Below are 21282 nucleotides of genomic sequence, written 5' to 3'. Positions count from 1 at the left end.
ATTCCTATTATTTTTTAAAAAATGAGTGGTGTATGATCTTTTATTTATATATGTTTTGACGCATGGCACATGTGCCTCTTGCATTGGTAGCATGGAATCTTAACTTCTGGACCACCAGGGAAGTCCTCTATGTTCAAGTTTAGCAGTAAAATGAATTTGAATTTAGAAGGCAATATCATGCTAGACATCTTTAAAAAGTGATCTTAAGGGAAAAGGTGATCCTAGCTCATGGACTAAACTTAAGATCTAGAAGAGCTCTCTGAAGGTAGCTGTAGCTCCCGTGCACCCTTCAAGCTGATGACAAAAACAAACACAGCAAAAGAAAATGATGTCGCCATTTAGTTCATGTGAAGGTTAATTTTTAAGGCTGTCCTTAAAAAATGTGAGCTTCCCTGACAGCTCAGCTGATAAAGAATCCACCTGCAATGCAGCAGACCCTGGTTCGATTCCTGGGTCGGGAAGATCCGGTGGAGAAGGGATAGGCCACCCACTCCAGTGTTCTTGGGCTTCCCGTGTGGCTCGGCTGGTAAAGAATCTGCCTGCAACGTGGGAGACTGGGGTTCAAAAGGGAACGCTACCCACTCCAGTATTCTGGCCTGAAGAATTCCATGGACTGTATAGTCCATGGGGTCCCAAAGGGTTGGACACAACTGAGCAACTTTCACTTTTTTCACTTCAAAAAATAAGCAAGTCACCAGCTACTATAAATGGCCCTGACCAGCCTTGATTTGCATTCTCAAAATGTGATTGCTTTGTCTCTTCAAAGGCACAGGGCAGTTTTCACGTGTGTTAAGGAATGGGTTATCAGTATTTTTTAATCTTTTCTTTTTTCCAGAAATTACAAAACATCCTTCCCTACTTGCCCCTACAAATGTGACAACTGAAAGGAAAATCAAAGTCATGTTAAAATTCGGGGGACTAGAGACTTTCCTGGAAGGCCAGTGGTTAAGAATCCACCTTGCAAGTCAGGGGACTGGGTTCTGTCCCTGATTGGGAAACTAAGATCCCACGAGCTGCAGGGCAACCAGCCCGAGGGCGGCAACTCCTGAGCATGCAACTAGAGAGTCCCTGTGCCTCAATGAAAGATCCCCAGCGCTCAGCTAAGACCTGGTGCGGCCAAATCAATCAATCAATCAATTAATTTTTTAAAAAATTAGGTGGGATTTTTTTTCTTTCGTGCTATCACAGAACACCTTCAGGAAACACACAGGCTCTGTGGGAATTCACACTGTCTTTGACCTTAGTTATTTACAGGATCTATACTCACACCATGGGCTTCCCTAGAGGCTCAGATGGTGAAGAATCTGCTTGCAATGCAGAAGACCGGAGTTCAGTCCCTGGGTTGGGAAGCCTCCCTGGAGGAGGACATGGCAACCCACTCCGGCATTCTTGCCTGGGGAATCCCAAGGACAGAGTAGCCTGGCAGGCTACAGTCCATGGGGTCACAAAAGAGTCAGACACAACTGAAGCGATTTAGCAAGCATACTCACACCATCACTAGCATACAACCCTGACTTTTCTATTGCAGACAGCTTTTTGAATATAAAAACGAGGAACAGAGATCTGTTTTAAGGTTACATGAGAATATCAAGGAAAGAGAGGACTTTTCAACCAATGCCAACATTTAAAGAGTTTTACAAAGATGTTTCTCAATTTTTCTGTTTGAGAAGACTTGTTTCTACTGGGGAAAAAATACATTAGCTTAGTCCATGCCCCAGACACCCAAGGCTGCCAGCAGATACCACCTTACCCCTGACACTCAGCCACTTCAGGCTCCTCAGGGGGCGGGCTGTCTTCCGATTTCTTCCAGCCGATGATGTACTTGTTCACTGCCCCCTGCCTGTGGTAGGGCTTGGACATGGACCCTGGGGGCTGTTGACCACTGCCGTGAGTTACAATGTAGACTTTGGATGTATCCAGAGACCCGCTACTTTTCGAACAGTGAGCCGAGGGGCTTCCTGAGTGGTGGGAGCCACTGGGGAAACAAACAGACAGAAGCCAGTGATAGGACCAGATCTCAGCAGTGAGCGCACGTCACCAACCTTGGAGCCTTGGAGCCGCCAGGCTTCACTCCTGCCCTCTGTGAGCAAAACCGGGCAGATGCGGCCGTCTCCCTGCTGAGCCTTTCTTCCCACAGGCTGAGGATGTTCACGTGCAAGGCTATATGCTTGTGGCCAGAAGGGTGTTCAAAGCACAATTAGGGGAAATCTAAGAGAAAAATGGGTGCCACACCGATGCCTTCAAAGAAAAGAAACTCAAATGGTAAATAAACATAAGAGAAGGGGCTCAACCCAGGGAAACGCCCGTGCAAACCATAGCAGAGTATCAGGCATGTTCTCCAGATTGGCAAAAATGGGGAGGCCTGATGATGAGTGCCCAGTGTTCACCAGGATGTGGAGCAGTGATTCCTCCCACTGCTGGTGGGAGTGAGAGTGTGCAGAGAGTCTGGAAAGCAGTCTTGGCATTACCTGTGAAGGTGTGCACCTGCACAGACTATGAGGCAGCAATTCTACTCCTAATCACACACCCAAGCCAGACCTCTGCATGGGTGCAGTTGGAAACAGGCAACAGAAGTGCTGGCAGAAGCACTGATTCTAACGGCTCCCCCATGGAGGCATCAGCAGTGAACGGATGGTCAGTTAGCAAACATGGGTGAGGAAAAGAAAAACTGGAGGAAAACACCAGGAAGGAGTGAGCAGCGGCTGTGGACAATTGGGGTGAACTTCCCAAACAAGTGGGGAAAGGAGCAGGTCACAAAGAAAGCATCAGGCATGACGCCATTGTTAAAGCCAGTTCATAAACAGGTGAAACTGCAGGGTATGTTGTTCAGGAATGTATGAATCCATAGTGAAATGTAGAGAGAAGCGAGGGGGACAGTCATCGCCAAAGCCAGGGCAGAGGCCACCTTGAGGGGGAAGAGAAGGGCTTGTGACTGGACAATACACGGGGATCCTGACACAGCAGAGTTGATTCCTCAATCCAGTGTGGTATATGGATGCTTGTTGTATTACTGTGTGATATGAAATAATATTCAAAAGACAAAATCCCTAAAAGCAACTTAAAGGTCAGTGGCTCAGCTGAAGCCAGAAGGACTAATGACTCCCATAGGCTATATGACCATTCCTAGAAATATAAAAACCTAAAGATCTTTTTTTTTAAATTCAGGAAAATCAAGATTCTAATGTTTTAGGAAAAATAAGTAAGAACAGAGATCAGGAATTATTTTATGAAGTCGTAAATGTTTCAGTTACAGTTCTAACATCAGAGTTCAGGAAGGCAGGTGAGCGTCACTTTCAGAAACCCTGACACACAGGTGTGCCTCAAGGATTCTAGAGCCAGACTGCTGTGACTTTAAGCAGTGACAGCAGGGAGACCCTGGACAAGCTTACTAAGCTCAGTTTTCTGATCTATAAGATGCATGCAAGGGCTGTGCAGTGGTTAAGACTTCACCTTCCAATGCAAGGGGTGTGGGCTGATCCCTGGTTGGGGTGCTAAGATTTCACACACCTTGGGGCCAAGAAAACAAAACATAAGATAGGAGCCATACTGTAACAAATTCAATAAAAACTTTTAAAATGGTCCACATCAAAAAAAAAAAAAAAAAAAAAAAAAAACACTTTAAAAGCAAAACAAAACAAACAAAAAACCTGATAAATACTCTCCACCTCAGAGAACTGCTCTGAAGATTTTTCTGAATTAATATTAGTGAAGTAAATGCTGTTAGTTTGTTTTTTTTAAGAGTGATGCATCAAAGAATTATTCACAAGTTCTTGCCATTAGGAGAATTTACCACAGAGTTCCTCACATGATAAGCTCCTAGATAAAATAAAATCTTATCCTGAAATCAAACCTGTATACAAAGCAAGCATCATTCAATGGCAGAAGCTAAAAAAAAAAAGGTTAATATTAAAAATGATTTTGAAATGGACTTTTATAAAGGTTCTGAAGGTAAAACAAAACACAATAAAATAACCCATCTTTGGGTCTTTGTATGTTGGAGACATGGTGGCATTTGAAAAATTATCACACAAAACAAAACAAATAAAACATTGCATCTGTTTGCTCCTCTGAATCACTTGGTTCCTGGTGATAAGTCTGGTGTCCCTTAGTGGGGGGGGGGGGTAGTCGCTCAGTTGTGTCCGACTCTTTTCGACCCCATGGATTACAGTCTGCCAGGCTCCTCTGTCCATGGGATTCTCCAGGCAAGAATACTGGAGTGGGTTGCCATTTCCTCCTCCAGGGGATCTTCCTGACCCAGGGATCCTGCATTGCAGGCAGATTCTTTACCACCTGAGCTACAAGGGAAGCCCCTAGTAGGGTGGAGCTTCCCTCACTTTGGGGTCCAGGTCCATGACCTGGGAAAGATATTGTATTGCCATCCCATGGCCCAAGGTAACCTAAGCAACAGGCAAGGAAATAAATAGGCAGTAAGAGGTGGGGCTATTATAATGAACTCTCTCCACTTCCTGGGTGCGCACCAGTTAGTAATCCCCCAATAAGAAAACTATTGGCAATGGGCTCTGAAGACCTGTATATCTTTCTCCTAAGCTTATTTTGGAAAACTCCAGATCTATAGAAATGGTATAAAGACAAGAGATTTCCCATCATCAAGATGTAATAGTTGTTACTCTCTGGCTACAGCTGCATCATTTTTCTCTGAACCATCTAGAAGTAGCTGGAAACTTTATGGCATCATACTTTTATATTTCCGTATATATTTCCTAATAATAAAGACTCTACTCTCTCACAGAGGAACAATGTCATAATCACAAATCAGGTGTTAATGCAATATTATTACCTAATACCCACCCCATAGTCTCATTTCTCAGCTGTCCAACAATGCTTATGGCTTCAGTTTCCCCATTCAGAACCCAGGGCAGGACTGTGCATTCCAAAGCCTTTGATTATCCCTGAGGTATTTTAAAGTCTAGGGTATCCATGCATGCATACATGCTAAGTCGCTTCAGGCATCTCCGACTCTTGGTGACCCTATGGACTGTAGCTCTCCAGGCTCCTCTGTCCATGGGGATGCTCCAGGCAAGAATACCAGAGTGGATTTCCATGCCCTCCTCCAGGGGATCTTCCAGACCTAGGGATTGAACCTGTGTCTCTTTTGTCTCCTGCACTGGCAGGCAGGTTCTTTACCACTAGCGCCACTTGGGAAGCCCAGGGCATCCCTAGTCTAATATAATTAATATGATGCATAAAACATTCAAATTTATCTTCTGAAATCACCAAATGGAATGTTTTTGGAGAATATGTTGTGAATAACAATAGTATGGTCCAAGCCTAATGTGTATTTCCATTTGTTTATAAAATATATTTTCCTCACTTAGGCTTGATTAAAAATGTCTTTTACCCCAATAGTAAGAAACTTTAAAGCTAAACTCTAAGAACAAATATACTGAATCCATTTGACGAGCAATATGGCAAAAACCTGTATTTAGCAGCAGTAGCATCATTTTTCTCTAAAGCTGGTAAACATCCTAGACTGTCAGCAATAAAATTTGGAGGAATCTTTTCCTTCTAGACTAAAGTTACTATTTTAGAGTTTCATTGCCAACTTCCAATCCTTTGTACTAAGAGTGTGATGACATGAATAAGGGTAAGCAACAGATAATCACATGAGCCATTTACAGGAGAATACAGAACATGGGGTTTTTTGTCTTGTTTTTTTGGCAGTTGATTTATTTCACTTTGCAAAAGCTTGGTTAGGCTCAGATGAATACCGCTTTGTATTCTGAGCTCTTATCTAAGTGCCCTGCCCTTGCAGGAAAAAAAAACAAACCAACCCAAACGGGTTTGCTGAATTAAAAGCCCGGAGCAGCAGGAGAGAACAGGCTGGGAACATGCTGGTGCTGCTTAATGGGTGGTGATTCCTGCACACCCACCCCTGCACCCCTATTCCCCCTCACACCAGTGCGCTTATCTTTACGAGTTGTAAGTCCCTCTTCTCTGTTCTCGGTTCAATCCTAGGAAAAAACCACATACACAACTCACACTTGCTTTATTCCTGGATGGCTGTTCGGAGCATGCACTTGTGTGGCGGGGCTGGTGGGGATGCCAGTGGTCACTGGTGACAAAAAACCAGAATCAGATCGTGAAGAAGGGTGTTCCATATACAGGTCTGGGCTCCTGAAACTGGGAACAGTCAACCTCTGCACCCCTGATTTCCCTAGGCTATCCAGGCACTGGTTTACGAACTCAATCAATAAGTGCTCATCAACAGTCTTCTTAGACTTCCTTCCTGCATTCAGCAAACACTGCAATGCCTACCACGTTTAGGGCCTGTGCTAAGAGCTGTGGGTACAAGTGAAGAGACAGGTCCAGGCTTTTTAGTGAAGCGAAGACTACAGCCGGGGTGGGGGGCGATGTGGACGGGACAGGATAAGCTGTGAGCACAGATCACCTCAATGTGGAATGAAAATATCTGCTGCCACGTTGGTGGGCAAGAAACGTCACAGCCATCAGCTGTTTCTGGCCTCCAGAGGTGAATGAGGGCTCCCCGAACAATAAAAGGATTGTCACAAGCTGAAAGTAGAGAGTTATTTTATTTGGTCGACATCACCCAGGGTGGGAGTGCTGAGAAGCAGCTGAGACATGGTGAGATCGAGTGTGCAGGCTCGGGGGTGACTAGCCAGGATGCTCAGCGCCGATGCCAGCCCCCAGAGGCTCTTCTCTTTCTTTCACTCCCTGGACCACTCCTGGTCACAACTGAGACCCTGGGCAGTGGGCCTCAGCTCCGAGCTGACCACACGAGCAGACGAGGAAAGCACTCAGCTGATGACACTCATCATCACGGAGAACGAGTGCCCCAGGCCAGGCCCCGGCATTTCTGGATCTGCCAAGTCTCAGCAGCGCTGCGGGAGCTAGGTCGATTATGCTCTAATGAGACAAGTTCCTTTCGCCTCGACACACCAACATTTCAAATCTTATTTTAAATATAAAATATTAATATAGATAGTACTTTAAAACACTTAAAAACATTTTAAAATTAAAAATCCTTTTAAAAATTTAAAGCTAAAAAATTAGAAAATTTAAAATCTTATTTTCTCTAGCCTTTCTGCAGGGGACAGACAGGAGGAGGAAGTGCTCAAAAGATTTAATTTATTGACAAATTCCATATGAACAAAAGCCTGCAACTGCAGTTGAAATGTGGCTTTAAAGTCACTGTCCACTAAGAACGGCAAGAAAAAGGTTTCTGGGTGACAAAGAAGAACCTTACTCAGCCCACGGCCCTTCTGCAACCACTGTGCACGTGTTCAGCGTAAAGCAGAGGCGGGGAAGGAGAAACATCAAGCAGAAATGCAATCGAGCACCTCCCAGTGCTTTCTGCTCGTCTGACCCATCACATCAATGGAGGCTTCAAGTACTCCAGAAAACCTACTGCAAATCCCCATTGATATCCTGACTCTACTCATAAATGAAGGTGCTCGGAAAGCAGTTTTCACAGAAATTTTCCTCAACAGCAATGCAAAATTCTGTTTGTGATGCCATTTACACTTGTCTAGCAAGGTTATCAGAAAACCAGCCGCTTTACAAATCTTCTACACTTTGAACAAACATTAGAAGGTTACAAAATGATCATTTGTGCTACTAAGACACCAATGATGATGTTAGTGACGGGAAAAGAAAAGCAGGAAGGCAGCAGTGAGCATGTCTGTGTGAACAGGCATCTTTGTACTTTCAATTTATGTAAAAAAATTAATTTGTTAATTTCCAGGACTAAGAAGTCTAAAAGGTTTTTCAAACAAGATGAGACATATCCCATGATATCATGGGATGTCAATCATGAAAATCTAGGCACTGCTGCTGAGATCTCTTGTCTCAACTGAGAGGATAGCCGATGTAATTCCCGTGTCTGCTGTTGTGGTCACAGCTAGCCTCACTGTGGTCCATCGATTCATCCCTCCAGGCTCAGCAGAGACCATGTGAGGATGAGGAGCAGGTGGAGTGAAGGGCAGGGCCAAGGAGTCAAGGAGGCCAAGAGGTCCGCGTGTTGAACCCAGTGCTGGCCTTGAGCATCATCACTGGCCATGGCCCTGGATGCCGGGAGGGAAGGTCCTATCACTGTTCATCTGACTACCCTCAAGCAGCTGGAAGAATTCTGGGGGGAAGTTAGATGATGACTCAGAGCTGAAGGAGGGAAGGCCTTGCAGACAAGAAGGAAAATGACAGGGGTCACTGGTGTGCAGGAAATTGTAGCCACGGCCAAACCTGTATCAATGCAGTTCTTTGCTTAGTCTTTGAAGGGAGGAATCACCAGTGATGAGTTTTAAAGTCACTGTACACACCTGTCATATAGGAATTGAAAACTACCCACAAAAATATATTAAACATCTATAGTTAGAATGTAATTCCTTTAAATGTAACCAGTCATTATATCGAAAAAGAAAGTGGACCATCAATCTGAACACATTTCCAGCACACGGTTGTGTAAGGGGGCCCGTGGAACAGGAGACCGGGGCACAGGCTTTCATGCGGACAGCACAGGGACCACCCCTTGTTACTGTCCGTCATCATCTGAGTATCGTCCAGCTGTTACCACACCTCCTGAAAATCCGGGACAACAAACTGAACTTTTCACTTTTTGGGGGGCACGTGAGATCTTAGTTTCCTGATCAGGAGTCGAACCCATGCCTGCTGCAGGGGGAGCATGGAGTCTTAACCACTGAACCACCAGGGAAGTCCCAGCGACAACAGATTAAACTGACAGAGAAACACAAGTGGCCTGATGACAGCCGTGAGCGTCTCTGTTGCATTTTCTCTCAGATTTAAAGAGAAAGGAAGATGTAATCACAAACTTGTTCACGTGCACATTTCAAATGAGCCTCTGGACACAAGCCCTCCATCTGAAGTCGGGCAGTGTGGCCCACAGGTGACAATGCTCTCAGGCGTCTTCTGGTCCTATTTCGGGCCCCTGTCCCCACCCCAGCAACAGATGATGGCGCCCAGGGTGCCCCGAGTAGCTGCCGGTCACAGCACGGGGCGGTCCTTACCTGGAGTGGGACGAAATCTCGCTGAGGTCGCCCAGGCTGCCGTCGGCAGCACCACTGGTGGAGATGCCAGGCGCATAGCCATGGACCGCGTACATCTTGGCCTGCTCATCGTCGGGCCCCGGGATGTCGGAGTCGGCCCACTGCTCTGCCCGCCCGTGGACCAGGGACCGGCTGCCCGCCAGGTGCACGGGGCCCAGGACTGCAGCAGGCATGCACGGGGCCGTGTCGATGCCGCTGTCCGTGGAGGCCCCCTTGATGTACGTCAGCCCCAGCAACTCGGGATCCATGAGGTCCCCAGACCCAAAGTGCTTGTCGTCGCTGTTGCTGGAGGTGTTGCTGGACAGCGTGTTGCTGCTGGAGTGGCTGGAGCAGCTTTTATCTCCGATCTGGAGAAGAGAGAAACGGGGAGGCTTCAGACAAACCCCACACTTTGCTTCTACACAAAGGCGATTATTCTCCCCAGACTCACGAAGCTACAAACCTGATGATTTCACCCGAACCCTTTCTACTCACTTGTCAGCGGGAAGCAAGGCAAGAATTTACTTTTCAAAAACATCCTGGTTTCACGCAAAGTCCCTGAGTCACAATTCCTCCCATCATTCATCTTAAGTTAAATGGGTACCTTTTCAAGTCTTTGCTCAACTATCTGTACATGAACACAGAAGTATTGCCACGCTGTCACTAATCGGAAGGTAGTTAATGAAGGATCTAGAAGCTGGGGAAGTACGTGGGGAATTAAGAGGAGTAAAGCAGCCTCTCTTCAGAGAACGCTCCTGTGACACGGACAGGGCCAGTCCTGGGTGTGGGGCAGAAGACCTGGGTGTGAATCACAGTGGGGGGTCTTGGCCAGTCACTCAGCTCCTCTCTGTGCTTATTATACTGAGCACAGGGATCACTCTGCAGACCTGACCAGCTCACGTGTGCGGAAGGACTGTGTAAGTATGAGCCACACGCCCCCAGATCCCCAGTCAGGGAGACCCGGGGATGATGAGATGGGGTGCTCTTGGGGGTGCACTGAGGTCCCTGGAAGATGAAACCAAGAGAGCAGACTAAATGTCCCATCTGATGATGTCCTGGTACAGACATGACCCCTCCTCTCAGCCTGGATGGTCACCAAGGGCTGTGGAGTCGTGAGACCCAGCCACCTGTGACTTTCAAATGGTTTGGCCCTTCCTTTCCATCTTCCCTTTTTTCCTTCAGTCCCTCTCTTCTTCCTTCCTTCCCTCCACCCCATCAGATCCTTAAGCAAATCCCGATGCCCTTTGTTATCACAAGTGGATCTTCCCAAGTTCACCCCCGCCCCCACTCTCCCCGTCCTGGTGCCATCAATTGGCTCCACGAGGCCAGCTCCAGACAAGGTTAGGATACAGCTGAGAGATGGTGGCCACATGTGTGCAGGTAACAGTTCTGGGGCTGGCCAATGACACGTGGAGGAGGAGAAGAAAACGAACGACTCGGGTCAGGACCTAATAAGATGTCTGCAAATTTTGAAAAATGAGCTACTTTATAAGGTTGGCTTCATCTGGCAACAACTAAAATTCCTGTTTGCACATTTAACTGGTAGTTTCATTTCACTGAGCTACAGTCACCTACATGGCTCCTTTTCATTTCTGCAGAAAGTAAAGAGAACCACATGGGCGCGGTGGGACCGCGGGATGCCTGTCGGCTGGCTCTCCGGCGTCCCTGCGTGCTGTCGGCAGCTGCTCCCTGAGTGGCCAGCACCAGGCAGAGCATCACCCGCCGCACACGCTGCTGCACAGGCTCTGCTCCTGGATTTTGCCCACATGTGGATAACAGTCAACAGACTAAAACTACCAAGGACCAAAGGCTGAGGTTACAATCCTGGCTTTGCCAATAATTTACTGGATGTCTTTTCTCTGTATTTCTTTATAAAAGGAGAGAGAGAAAAAGAAAACCTTTTTTTTCTCTTTTTAACTTCACCCAACACCCTTATGAGATAAGTGATGCCACTGAGAATCCCTGGCAACAATGCTAATAAATCACGAGTGCTGAGATGAACAGAAGCGTTAGTTCATGATGACAGGACTCACGTGAGAAAGTTTATTGGGAGAATCCTTGCAACCTCCGTCTTTCTGCAGGCCTCTTTCTTTATAGGAGCTCAGGACTTTGGAAGGCGGGCCATGCCATTTGGTTTCTGTCACAGAAAGAGAAGCCTTAAAGATCTAATTTCTAGTGTTAACAAAGGAGCAGAGAAACTCAGGGGCCAGACACATGGTTCAGTGACCACGATCAGGACTGTGGTTGTAGGACCTTCTGTTGGCCCTCAGAGCAGACGAACTGCCCCACGAGGCCCACGGCCTGTTTCCCAGGCACCACCAGCTATCGGCACAGCCCAGAGGGCCTCGGGTGCCCAGCAGCCACCGTGCACGTGGCGGGATGGCGCTGACCAGACGCGAAGGGGTGAATGAGCCAGTGAAGGGGGAGGGAGGGGCAGGGTCCGTATTACCGGGGTGTCTGCTTGCTTCCACGGTGTCCTCCCGCTCCCTGGCCCCGTCACACTCCAAAGGGCCGGAGCCCTGGTGCTCCAGCAGCAGGGGAGATTGGCACCTGGAGAGAGCACAGAGCTGAGCCTCGCCCGCATGCCGCCCCGCCAGCGTCCCCGCGGGCGCTGCTCCCCAGAGGGGCACTCCCAGGGAGGGGTCCCTAGTCAGAGGCGCTCTGCGGCCGGCCGCAGCCCTGCGGAGAGAGCAGCTTAAAGCCTCTGCACCTGGGGGCTCCCCGTCACCCCTGGGTCCTAAGAGGCACCTGGATGACACCATTTGCAGATAGAGGAGGAGGCCAACACCGGGGGCTGAAAGGACTGCTGGGATCCCTGATGGACTGAGCACAAGCTCGCTGCTTTTGCCATCACTGTCTCTCTTGGGCCCAGAATACATATACTGATGCTTCTTTATATCAAATTTTTTAAGGAAAAAGAAAATCAGATTAATTTGCCGCTAGACTACATCTAGCCGGACTTTTGTTTTAAGAAAATCCCCAAATAGGACAATTTACTCTTCTAAAGAAAACTGCAGAAAACTTATTTATGTTACAAAGGGACCCTTCCTTCCAGAACCCCAGTTCTAAATCCTGATCTGCAGAAAAAGCCAAGACATGGTTTTTCCAATGACATAAAGGCTCTCCCATCTACTTTAAAAATGCAACTCAAAGGAGAAAGATTTCTTTAGGTACAACTTTTTTGTTATTGTTGTTCAGTCTCTAAGTTATATCCAATTCTCTGTGACCCCTTTGACTGCAGCACACCAGGCTCCCCTGTCCTTCACTATCTCCCAGAGTTTGCTCAAATTCACGTCCACTGAATCTGTGATGTTATCTAACCATCTCAAAAATTAAAGAAAAAAAAAGTACAACTTTTAAGAACCCCATCCAGCATCTAAGGTAGGGAATGCATGTAACTCGGAGTATAAATCTCTACTTCTCAGCTCAAACCAGGAGAGAGGGTGCCAGGAGAGGGTGTCCCTGGGGACATGTGAGAGGAGGAACAGGAGCGCCTCTTATCTGGTGCGAGCCCCCTGGCTGCCTGGATGGTCCACCACCTCATCAGGGCACCCAGCTCCTTCAAGCGGCAGAGGCGACACTGGCTTGCAACAATGCACAGAAGCACCGCTGCTGGGAGCAACGCCTGCACTTCCCTGCAAAAATACAGCCACATCCCTGGGGGGCCCTCCTCTTCCCAACAGTGTACGGCTGTTTTCTCGAGTTACGGCGTCCACCCATCCTGGGTCCTGTCCACAGGTGCCCTCAGGCCCCTGGGCGCTGTGTGCACACACGACAGGCACGGCCCTGCACCCAGCTTCCACTTGCTCTCCCAGGAGGCAGAGGAAATGTGTCACATGCTAAATCTGCCTCCTCAGACTCTGGGCTGTGTTTTGGAGAGAAAAACACTTTCAAGAAAGGCTGTGAATTTATTCCTCGTCAGCAATGTAAGTGAAGGGAAACTCCCAAGGGCCATCACCCCCAGAGTCTCCAAATCCTTAATTTTCATGTGTTCAAAAAGACTCTCCCTTATTAAAAAAAAGAAAACAGACAAGCTCAGAATATAGACAAATGAGTGCACTTTCACAGAAATGATGAGCCACCCAGTCTGGAAGCACTGGTCCTAACAAAGTCCTATCTGAGTCTCCCTGCCCCCCAGTGGCCTCGTGCACAGTAAGCGCTTCCATGTGCCCTGGAGACATGTCCCCCCAGGAGCCCACAGAAGGGAAAGGAGCGGTACCCGTCGTATCCAGCTTGTGGTCTCCAGGGTCCGCTGCTGCCGGGTCCGGGGTCGCTGGACGATGACTGATTGCTGGGCGAACTTCTGAAAGGTTGACTACAATCAGTAACAGGCACGAGGTGGGCTGCCAACACCTGCACCTGGCTTGTTTTGACTTACAAATGAATTCATTTCTCAATGACGAAGAAAAGGGGAAACACACATTGCGATCATGGAACAAATAAACTGAGAATTGGTGACACCATGAGATTTCAGGGGTTTTATGGTAGGAAATTTATTATAGGAAGGAGATATGGCAGAAACAAGGCTTTAGCATCTAAAGATTGAAAGCACAGCTAATGATCCCAGTAAACATGGGGGACAGCAATAGAATACACAGAATTATGAAAACATCACTACTACTTGGTCTATGAGACAATGTAAGGGACGTTGTGGTTCTATATTTAAAACCGAGACAGAGAGAAAACTTTAAATTTGCCAAAACCATTTATTTCTGCACATGTATTGAATGTAATCCTATTTATTTCAGACACATAAAAATGAGTGACACTTGTAAGAACTCATTTGATGAAGACGTGCTTGCCAACTTTCCATTTTGCTATTAGAAGCCTTCCTTGAGTGTGTGCATGCATGCTAAGTTGCTTCAGTCCTGTCCTACTCTTCCCAACCCTATGGACTGGCTCCTCTATCCAAGGGATTCTCCAGGCAAGAATACTGGAGTGGGTTGCTAAGCCCTCCTCCAGCAGATCTTCCCAATCCAGGGATTGAATCCAAGTCTCTTTACGTCTCCTGCACTGGCAGGTGGGTTCTTGAACACTAGTGCCATCTGGGAAGCCCAAAAGAATTCCTTATAATTTACTAAATTATATGTTAATAAGGGAGGTTCTATAGACCCCTTCCCTTCCAGATGTCACCGCTTTACACCCAGGTTACCTACTGTATGCATTTCTCTGAATATTATAAACTCAGCAGACCTTTGAGAAGGGAGATCCAGGGCCCAGATGATTTACTGTCAAAACATATGGGACCACAAGTGCCCCAGCATTCGGGGCCTGCCTGGCGGCCCTGCTGCCCATGTGGTCTGAACAAGCTAATTCAGAAATGACTAAGCCACACACAAGTCCCCCAACCACGTGAAGTTATAAGTCAGGGCTTCACCAGGGCCACCAGCTTACCTGGTACCATCGGGCAGCTTCCGGTCGAAGGAGGTGCTGCGAGGGATGGCGGCCTGGCTCTGCGGGAGCAGGGGCTGGCACTGCAGCCGGTCGGGCGTGCCGGGCACCGGGGAGACCCTGGGCAGGGGTTGCAGGGCGGGCGTGGGCACGCGGTGCCACGTGGTGTTCCTCCGGAAAGGAGTCTTGTACTCACAGGGAGCACCCTCGCTGTCGAGCTTGTACTCCACCATGGGGATCCGGCAGAGCTCCGAGCACCCTCTGTGAGCCAAGAAGAGATGGTCAGGGGGTGCTCAGCACTGAGCCATCAGCCCGACTCACTCACGGCCTCGCATGTGCTTCTCGGGGCTCACGGGCGATGGTGCAAGGCCATCCACCCTCAGTAGCAGGCCTGGCTGATGGTGACCTTGTCTGCATGTCACCGAGCACAGACCAGGAGGATCTGGTCTCAAGCCTGTGGCTCTGGTTAACCTTGACTGTCAGGGGTTTCAGGCACAGGCTCCGTCTCTCCAAGTAGTTTGCAAACTCCCTGGGCAGACTGGGATTGATCTTTAACCAATCTGCATACACGGAATTATTTGCATTGAAACTGGGTGATACATAAACATTAATAGATTAAAAACACCTCATATATAATCTGAACAGATACATAAAAGTACAGTCATATAATCAGGAATATGAGTCACATGTCACTTGTTTCCCCTGAATCTGAGAAAAGTGAAAAACAAATTCAACAAAAGCTGTCACAAGTCAAGGAAAAGCCTGAATGCCCATCCTGTTGAAGTCACATTAGTTATTACTTAGTTATCACTTAGTCACCACTTAGTCAGTCACTTAGTTGCATGGTCACTCCCTTGAACTTGTGTCATGGCTCCCCACAAGGTCATCTCCCACGAGCTCAACTGACCGGTCAGGGATATAAGACCCTTTAGCCTGAAAAGTGTGATCTAAGTCAGACATCCCTCCAGTTAACACTGCACACATGACTGATACTACTGACTTGACTAAAGTGACCTGCAAAGCCAACTGGTGTTCGGCGAGGACACAGGAAGACTGGGTGACTCTCAAATTTGAGTGTCAGGGTAAATTGTCCCAATTTAGCATGTGGATGAAGCCTTGCCTCTCCCTAGACATTCTGCAGTCAACAGAAAAACTTTCTCATATGCACCCTCTAAGAAATCTATCAGGGCAATAAGGTGTCACTCCTTAAAAAGGAGAACTGCATCCTCAAGACAGTGGAGTAGCACTTTTCAGAATCATTACAAAGGAACAAAGAGAACAAAAACCAAAAACAAACTTGATCATCAACAAAGCTGGGAGACACCAAAACACAGTACATAACAATAGAAGGCAAGTGGTAGAATGCCAATAGTGGAGCAGAGAAAGGCAAACCCAAGATGTACAAAGAGAAAGACAAGGAGAAGCACGCCCACCCCCTTGCACACCTGAGCAGGGGCAGGAACAGGAAGCATCAGGTGCCACAGAGGGTGGAAGAGAAAGGGAAGGAGTGAACAGTGAGCCCCCAGCCAGCACTGGGCCCCTCAGGCAAGAGCGGGCAGCAGCAATGGCCAAGGGCACACAACCTGAAAGGAGGAACTCAAGGCCGGGAGGCACCTGGAAGAGCAGAGATGAAAACAAAAGGTGAAGTGAAAGCCTTGCTGGAAACAAGATCCCCGAGCCACTCCTCACTCCTTCAAACCCAGCTTCAGGATCATCCTGCAAAGCACAGGGATCTTCCTCCACAATAAAGGCAAGCAGGTGCAAGCCACCGCATCGCCCTGCCACGGGGCTCCCCACCCTCAGAAAAAGAGAAGGAACCTGTGAAAGTGTTAGTTGCTCAGTCGTGTCCAATCTTTGCAACCCCTGGACAGCAGCCCGCCAGCCTCCTCTGTCCATGGAATTCTCCAGGCAGGAATAATGGAGTCGGTTGCCACTCCCTTCTCCAGGGGATCTTCTCGACCCAGGGATCAAGCCCAGGTCTCCTGAATTGCAGGCAGATTCTTTACCACTGTGCCACCAAGGAGGCCCGAAATTTAAAAAGAGGATGACTGAAATTCAAAATAAAAAGTCCAGTAGGACAGTTGGAAGGTAAACAGAGGAGCTTTTCCTTAAAAGCCAGAAAATCCAAGTTCAATCTACGAAGTCTAAATTCACCTAACAGAGAAAGAGGAGAGGAAAAGGTAGGGAGGAAATGATCAACAAATAATACACAAAAATTTCCAGAACTAAAGGGAAAAAAAGATGCGTCAAGACATATTATGGTAGAATTCAGACTCCTGGGTTAAAGCAGAGATCCTAAGTGTCTGGAGGGGAGAAGGCAGGGGAGGGTGCAGGCCCCACACAAAGGTGGGACACAGAAAAGTTCATTCTTCGCAACAGCAAAATGGGGTAAAAGTTCTAATCTGTCAAATCAACAGTACTTGGGGTTTGGGATGGAGAGAGAGAGAGAAATCAAAACAGTGTTCTGCTTTTTGGATCGGGAAGCCAAATGAATGGTGGTGCTAGCTACCCTTTGAGAATAGAAGGGACAAACTAAAAGGAAGCATCATAAAAAGATATGTTGTCTGTTGCAGAGAATGAGTAGGGATTATCTCTTTATCAGTAAACTTGACTTATCTTTTAACTCTCTGTCCCCAAAGCAAAATTCATCTCTCTTACCTCAGTTCAGTTCAGTTCAGTCGCTCAGTCGTGTCTGACTCTGCGACCCCATGAATCACACCACACCAGGCCTCCCTGTCCATCACCAACTCCCGGAGTTTACTCAAACTCATGCCCATTGACTCGGTGATGCCATCCAGTCATCTCATCCTCTGTTGTCCCCTTCTCCTCCTGCCCCCAATCCCTCCCAGCATCAGGGTCTTTTCCAATGAGTCAACTCTTCGCATGAGGTGGCCAAAGTATTGAAGTTTCAGCTTCAGCATCAGTCCTTCCAATGAACACCCAGGACTGATCTTCCCTAGGATGGACTGGTTGGATCTAATTGCAGTCCAAGGGACTCTCAAGAGTCTTCTCCAACACCACAGTTCAAAAGCATCAATTTTTCGGCGCTCAGCTTTCTTCAGAGTCCAACTCTCACATCCATACATGACCACTGGAAAAACCATAGCCTTGACCAGACGGACTTTTGTTGGCAAAGTAATGTCTCTGCTTTTTAATATGCTATCTAGGTTGGTCATAACTTACCTTCCAAGGAGTAGGCGTCTTTTAACTTCATGGCTGCAATCATCATCTGCAGTGATTTTGGAGCCCCAAAAAATAAAGTCTGACACTGTTTCCACTGTTTCCCCATCTATTTGCCATGATGTGATGGGAGCAGATGCCATGATCTTAGTTTTCAGAATGTTGAGCTTTAAGTCAACTTTTTCACTCTCCTCTTTCACTTTCATTAAGAGGCTTTTTAGTTCCTCTTCACTTTCTGCCATAAGGGTGGTGTCATCTGCATATCTGAGGTTCTTTTACCTAGGCAAGTTTAAATTACTCTGGATTTAATGAATGTGCTAAATAACTGGACAAATTTAATAAGCTAAGATTTACATTGGGTTGCATTTTTAAAAATAAAGTGCTAAGATGCTATAATTTTTTGCTCATGGATTCATACTGTTTCCAAGTGTCTTTCTATTTAATTAGATACAACATCCCCTGGGACTACTGACTCATGCATATGGCCAATGACCTAAGCAGAAATCATAAAGGTGGGATATTAGCATACATGAAAACACTGAGGAAACTGAACCCTGTCTTCCACCCTAACCAAGTCACTGGATGTTCAGGTGACCCTCAGGCTTTGGGGTCTCAAAGGCTAAAGCTGCCTGAATCATCCAAGTCCGGGAGTCTCTAGCAGCGACGAGTCCTGGAGTTGTGTTTTGAATGAAAGGCATGTGAACCTTGACTCTTAGGGGACAAAGGGCACCCTGCATTTCCAGCGGTGGCTTTGTGTTTCCAGTTTACTGGGTTTGGTTTAAAAAGAATGAAAAAAGAAAAGACAGACAGCTGGGTAGTACAGCGTCTTTAATTCATGCTCACAGACTGTAGTCTTCAGTAAGAGGCTGTAATTTAGCTTCAATCTTGGATGAAAAAAATGCCATATAAATGCATAATCATGACTAATATTTTTGAGACCACTGACAAAAACTTGTGCCACACATTAGGTTGAAGAGAGAATGGGGGTTGAATATTTCATTTCCATCCTCTTGCACAAGGTCATATGTAAATGATCTTTTAATACTAAACACGGGCATTCCTTTGCCCTCATGAAAATAAGCTTAAAGAATGACTTGATTTTAAAATCAAAATTAATTCTGCTATGACACTTTTATGGTAACTACTCTCACAAACTAGATATTTGCTTTGTTTACTTCTTATGACCAAGACTTCAAATAATATGACTAAGTGTAACATATCATCAAACCTAGTCAGACTCAGTTCTGTTCCATATGTATGAGGAAATCCTTGAAGGATACATATGGAAATTCAGCCAATTTTTAGGGAAATGGGAAGAGGTGTAAAATAAAATTACAAATGAGACTTCAGAGGTGCTCAGGCTGCAGGAGGTACCAGAAACTGTACCTGCCCTTGAGCACACTGCTCTGTCCAGCTGGTGTGGCCTGAGCACAGGGTGCCAGGCGAGATCCCCACTCATTGGAGCATCCGGCACTGGTGAAGGCACTCGGTACACATTTCTGGCCAGTGAACAAAGGACAATTCAAACCCAAACTGACCAAATACAAAAAAGATCCAAGAAGTCATTTCTGAACAGAGTCGCACAGTCATGTCTGACTCTTTGTGATCCCATGGACTGTTGCAGCCAGACTCCTCTGTCCATGGAATTCTCCAGGCAAGAATACTGTAGTGAGTTGCCATTTCCTTCTCCAGGGGATCTTCCTGACCCAGGGATCGAACCCGGGCCTCCTGCACTGCAGGCAGATTCTTTACCAACTGAGCTACTAGGAAAGCCCATTTCTGAACAAGTGAGCTGCTAATCTTGTGTGCAGCTGAGCTGTTGTTGAAGATTCCCATCTTCTGCTTTCCTATATTAGTGGAGAAATCACAGACCTCACTGATAAACGTGGTCCATCTCCTTTCAACACACCGAATTGAGTCAGTGGATTTGAGCTGCATTTCTAGTTTCTGGCACCGTTTTCATGGTGTGCCTGCCAAAAGAAGGCACTCAAAGGCATAGATAAGGCTGGGGCATCACTAGCACGTGACTACCTCTTTGCTCCATAACAAACGTCATCTACTTATGCTTCTAATTGCCATGCTAGGTAGGGATCAAAACAAACTCAGCTTCAGGGATCAAAACAAATTTAATTTCTAACATTGACTGTCTAGAGAGTAACTTTTCTGAGTCTCATAATCTCTCCCAGTCAGCTGTCCTAGAAGGGAAAACATTCTGTAGACCAAGAGCATGGAAAGTAACGTGCTGGTTAAAAAATGTGATGCTGCAAAACTATCAGAATAACAACTGCTCCCTTAGTTGGAGCCCTCAGAGGATCTGAGGTTTGACTGACTGCTTTATGCTGACAAACAGCCCCTCTTGTTCCTCTACACTTGGCATCGTGGACTCCATGCGACAGCTTACTCCTCTACCAGGGACACTGAGGAACTTCCTTACATCCACACTCTTCATGTTCTGCTTCCAGAAGCTGCCTACACCAGGGGTTCCCACCTGTAAGTTTCTGGTCTGTAGCTGCTCCCACTCCCCAGCTTCTAGGCTCAGGCAGCGCGGAGGCTGTGTGCCCTCTGGCTCACAGCTGACAGGCTCTCATGATCACTGTCCAGCACCGTAGCATGGACCCAGGACTTCAGAGACAACCGGGACGGCCGCCAAGATGGCATCATCTTCCCTTCCAGGTGATACCTCTGGTTTTCTGGAAGAGGACGCTCCCTTTACCACTAATAAATGGGTGCTTGAAACCAGAACCACTGCTGGCCAGGCTGTGAACTCAGCTCTAAAGGAGCTTCAGCCTGGACCGCCTGACCATCAGGACTCTCACTGTCGGAACCCAGCCAAGCTGCACAGTTTTCTTTATTCATTATCACTAGAAATGCTCTACAGCAGTCAAACTGTTTTCCATCGAAGAGAGAAGTCAGTCCCCTGGGCTCAAAACACAGATCTGCCAACACACAGCTCAGAAAGGGGAGAAACTCTTTGGACCCATGTTTTACCTCTTGCCAGTGGAACAGTAACAGCGGAGGATGTGTCAAGATTAAATTATGGAAGTATGCAAGTTTCCCAAAGCGAAAGCGTCAAGGAAAGACATTTGTTTCAAACTGATAATATGACTTTTTGTTTCCATAAAGAAAGACAATATAAAACAGCAAAAGGCTCATATACTTTGCTGAAAGTTCTTTCTAGATAATATATATTTACAGAACTATAGAACGGGGAAGTTTAACTTTATGTAGTAATCAGAAGCACAGAAAATTTTAGAGCTGTAAAATTCCCTGTGTACATTCATCTATAGAACAATGAATCATTATTTTGATACTTTGTTCTTTACTCTTATATCAAAGTTGGATGTATGACTTTCAAAAATGAAGAAGTAGGAGAAATCCTAGGGATAATAATAGGGATAAACACTCTTGAGGCGCAACAACAACAACAAACTCCCAAAGAACTGAGAAAGAGAACTGAGAAAGTTTAAAGGAATGAGATGCATTCTTACCAGAAAACAAACCAAAAAAAAGAGTTAACAAATTAACAAGGTGTGGACTGGGTAAACCATGGACCCACAGCACAGCTAAGTCATGTAATTACAACTTGCATTTAGTCTGAAATTGCCTGTTGGTTTCACTTTGTTGGGAGCATCTCAGTGAACCTTGACCTCAACCCACAAATCTCATGAAGTCTTCCAACATAATGCAATGCAGT

General features: G+C 46.7%; 1 protein-coding gene across 10 annotated transcripts in view; it reads right to left on the bottom strand.

Annotated features, from left to right (window-relative positions):
* Positions 1-21282, bottom strand: part of SIPA1L2 (signal induced proliferation associated 1 like 2) — a 233150-nt gene that overhangs the window by 32028 nt on the left and 179840 nt on the right. For 9 of the 10 annotated variants that reach the window (XM_065922299.1, XM_065922302.1, XM_065922298.1 and 6 more), the window contains 6 exons: positions 14412-14669; positions 13237-13320; positions 11467-11567; positions 11051-11154; positions 9000-9385; positions 1751-1975 (listed from right to left, as the gene is read on the bottom strand). In XM_065922299.1, the coding sequence (XP_065778371.1) occupies positions 1751-1975; positions 9000-9385; positions 11051-11154; positions 11467-11567; positions 13237-13320; positions 14412-14669 (1158 nt within the window). The remainder of the gene's footprint in view (positions 1-1750; positions 1976-8999; positions 9386-11050; positions 11155-11466; positions 11568-13236; positions 13321-14411; positions 14670-21282) is intronic. The other variant, XM_065922307.1, reaches the window with a different exon arrangement.

The sequence above is a fragment of the Muntiacus reevesi genome, chromosome 2 (assembly GCF_963930625.1).
Source record: "Muntiacus reevesi chromosome 2, mMunRee1.1, whole genome shotgun sequence".
Classification (NCBI taxonomy): Eukaryota; Metazoa; Chordata; class Mammalia; order Artiodactyla; family Cervidae; genus Muntiacus; species Muntiacus reevesi.
Note: the sequence above shows the minus strand (reverse complement) of the source record. Positions and strands in the feature narration are given on the sequence as shown.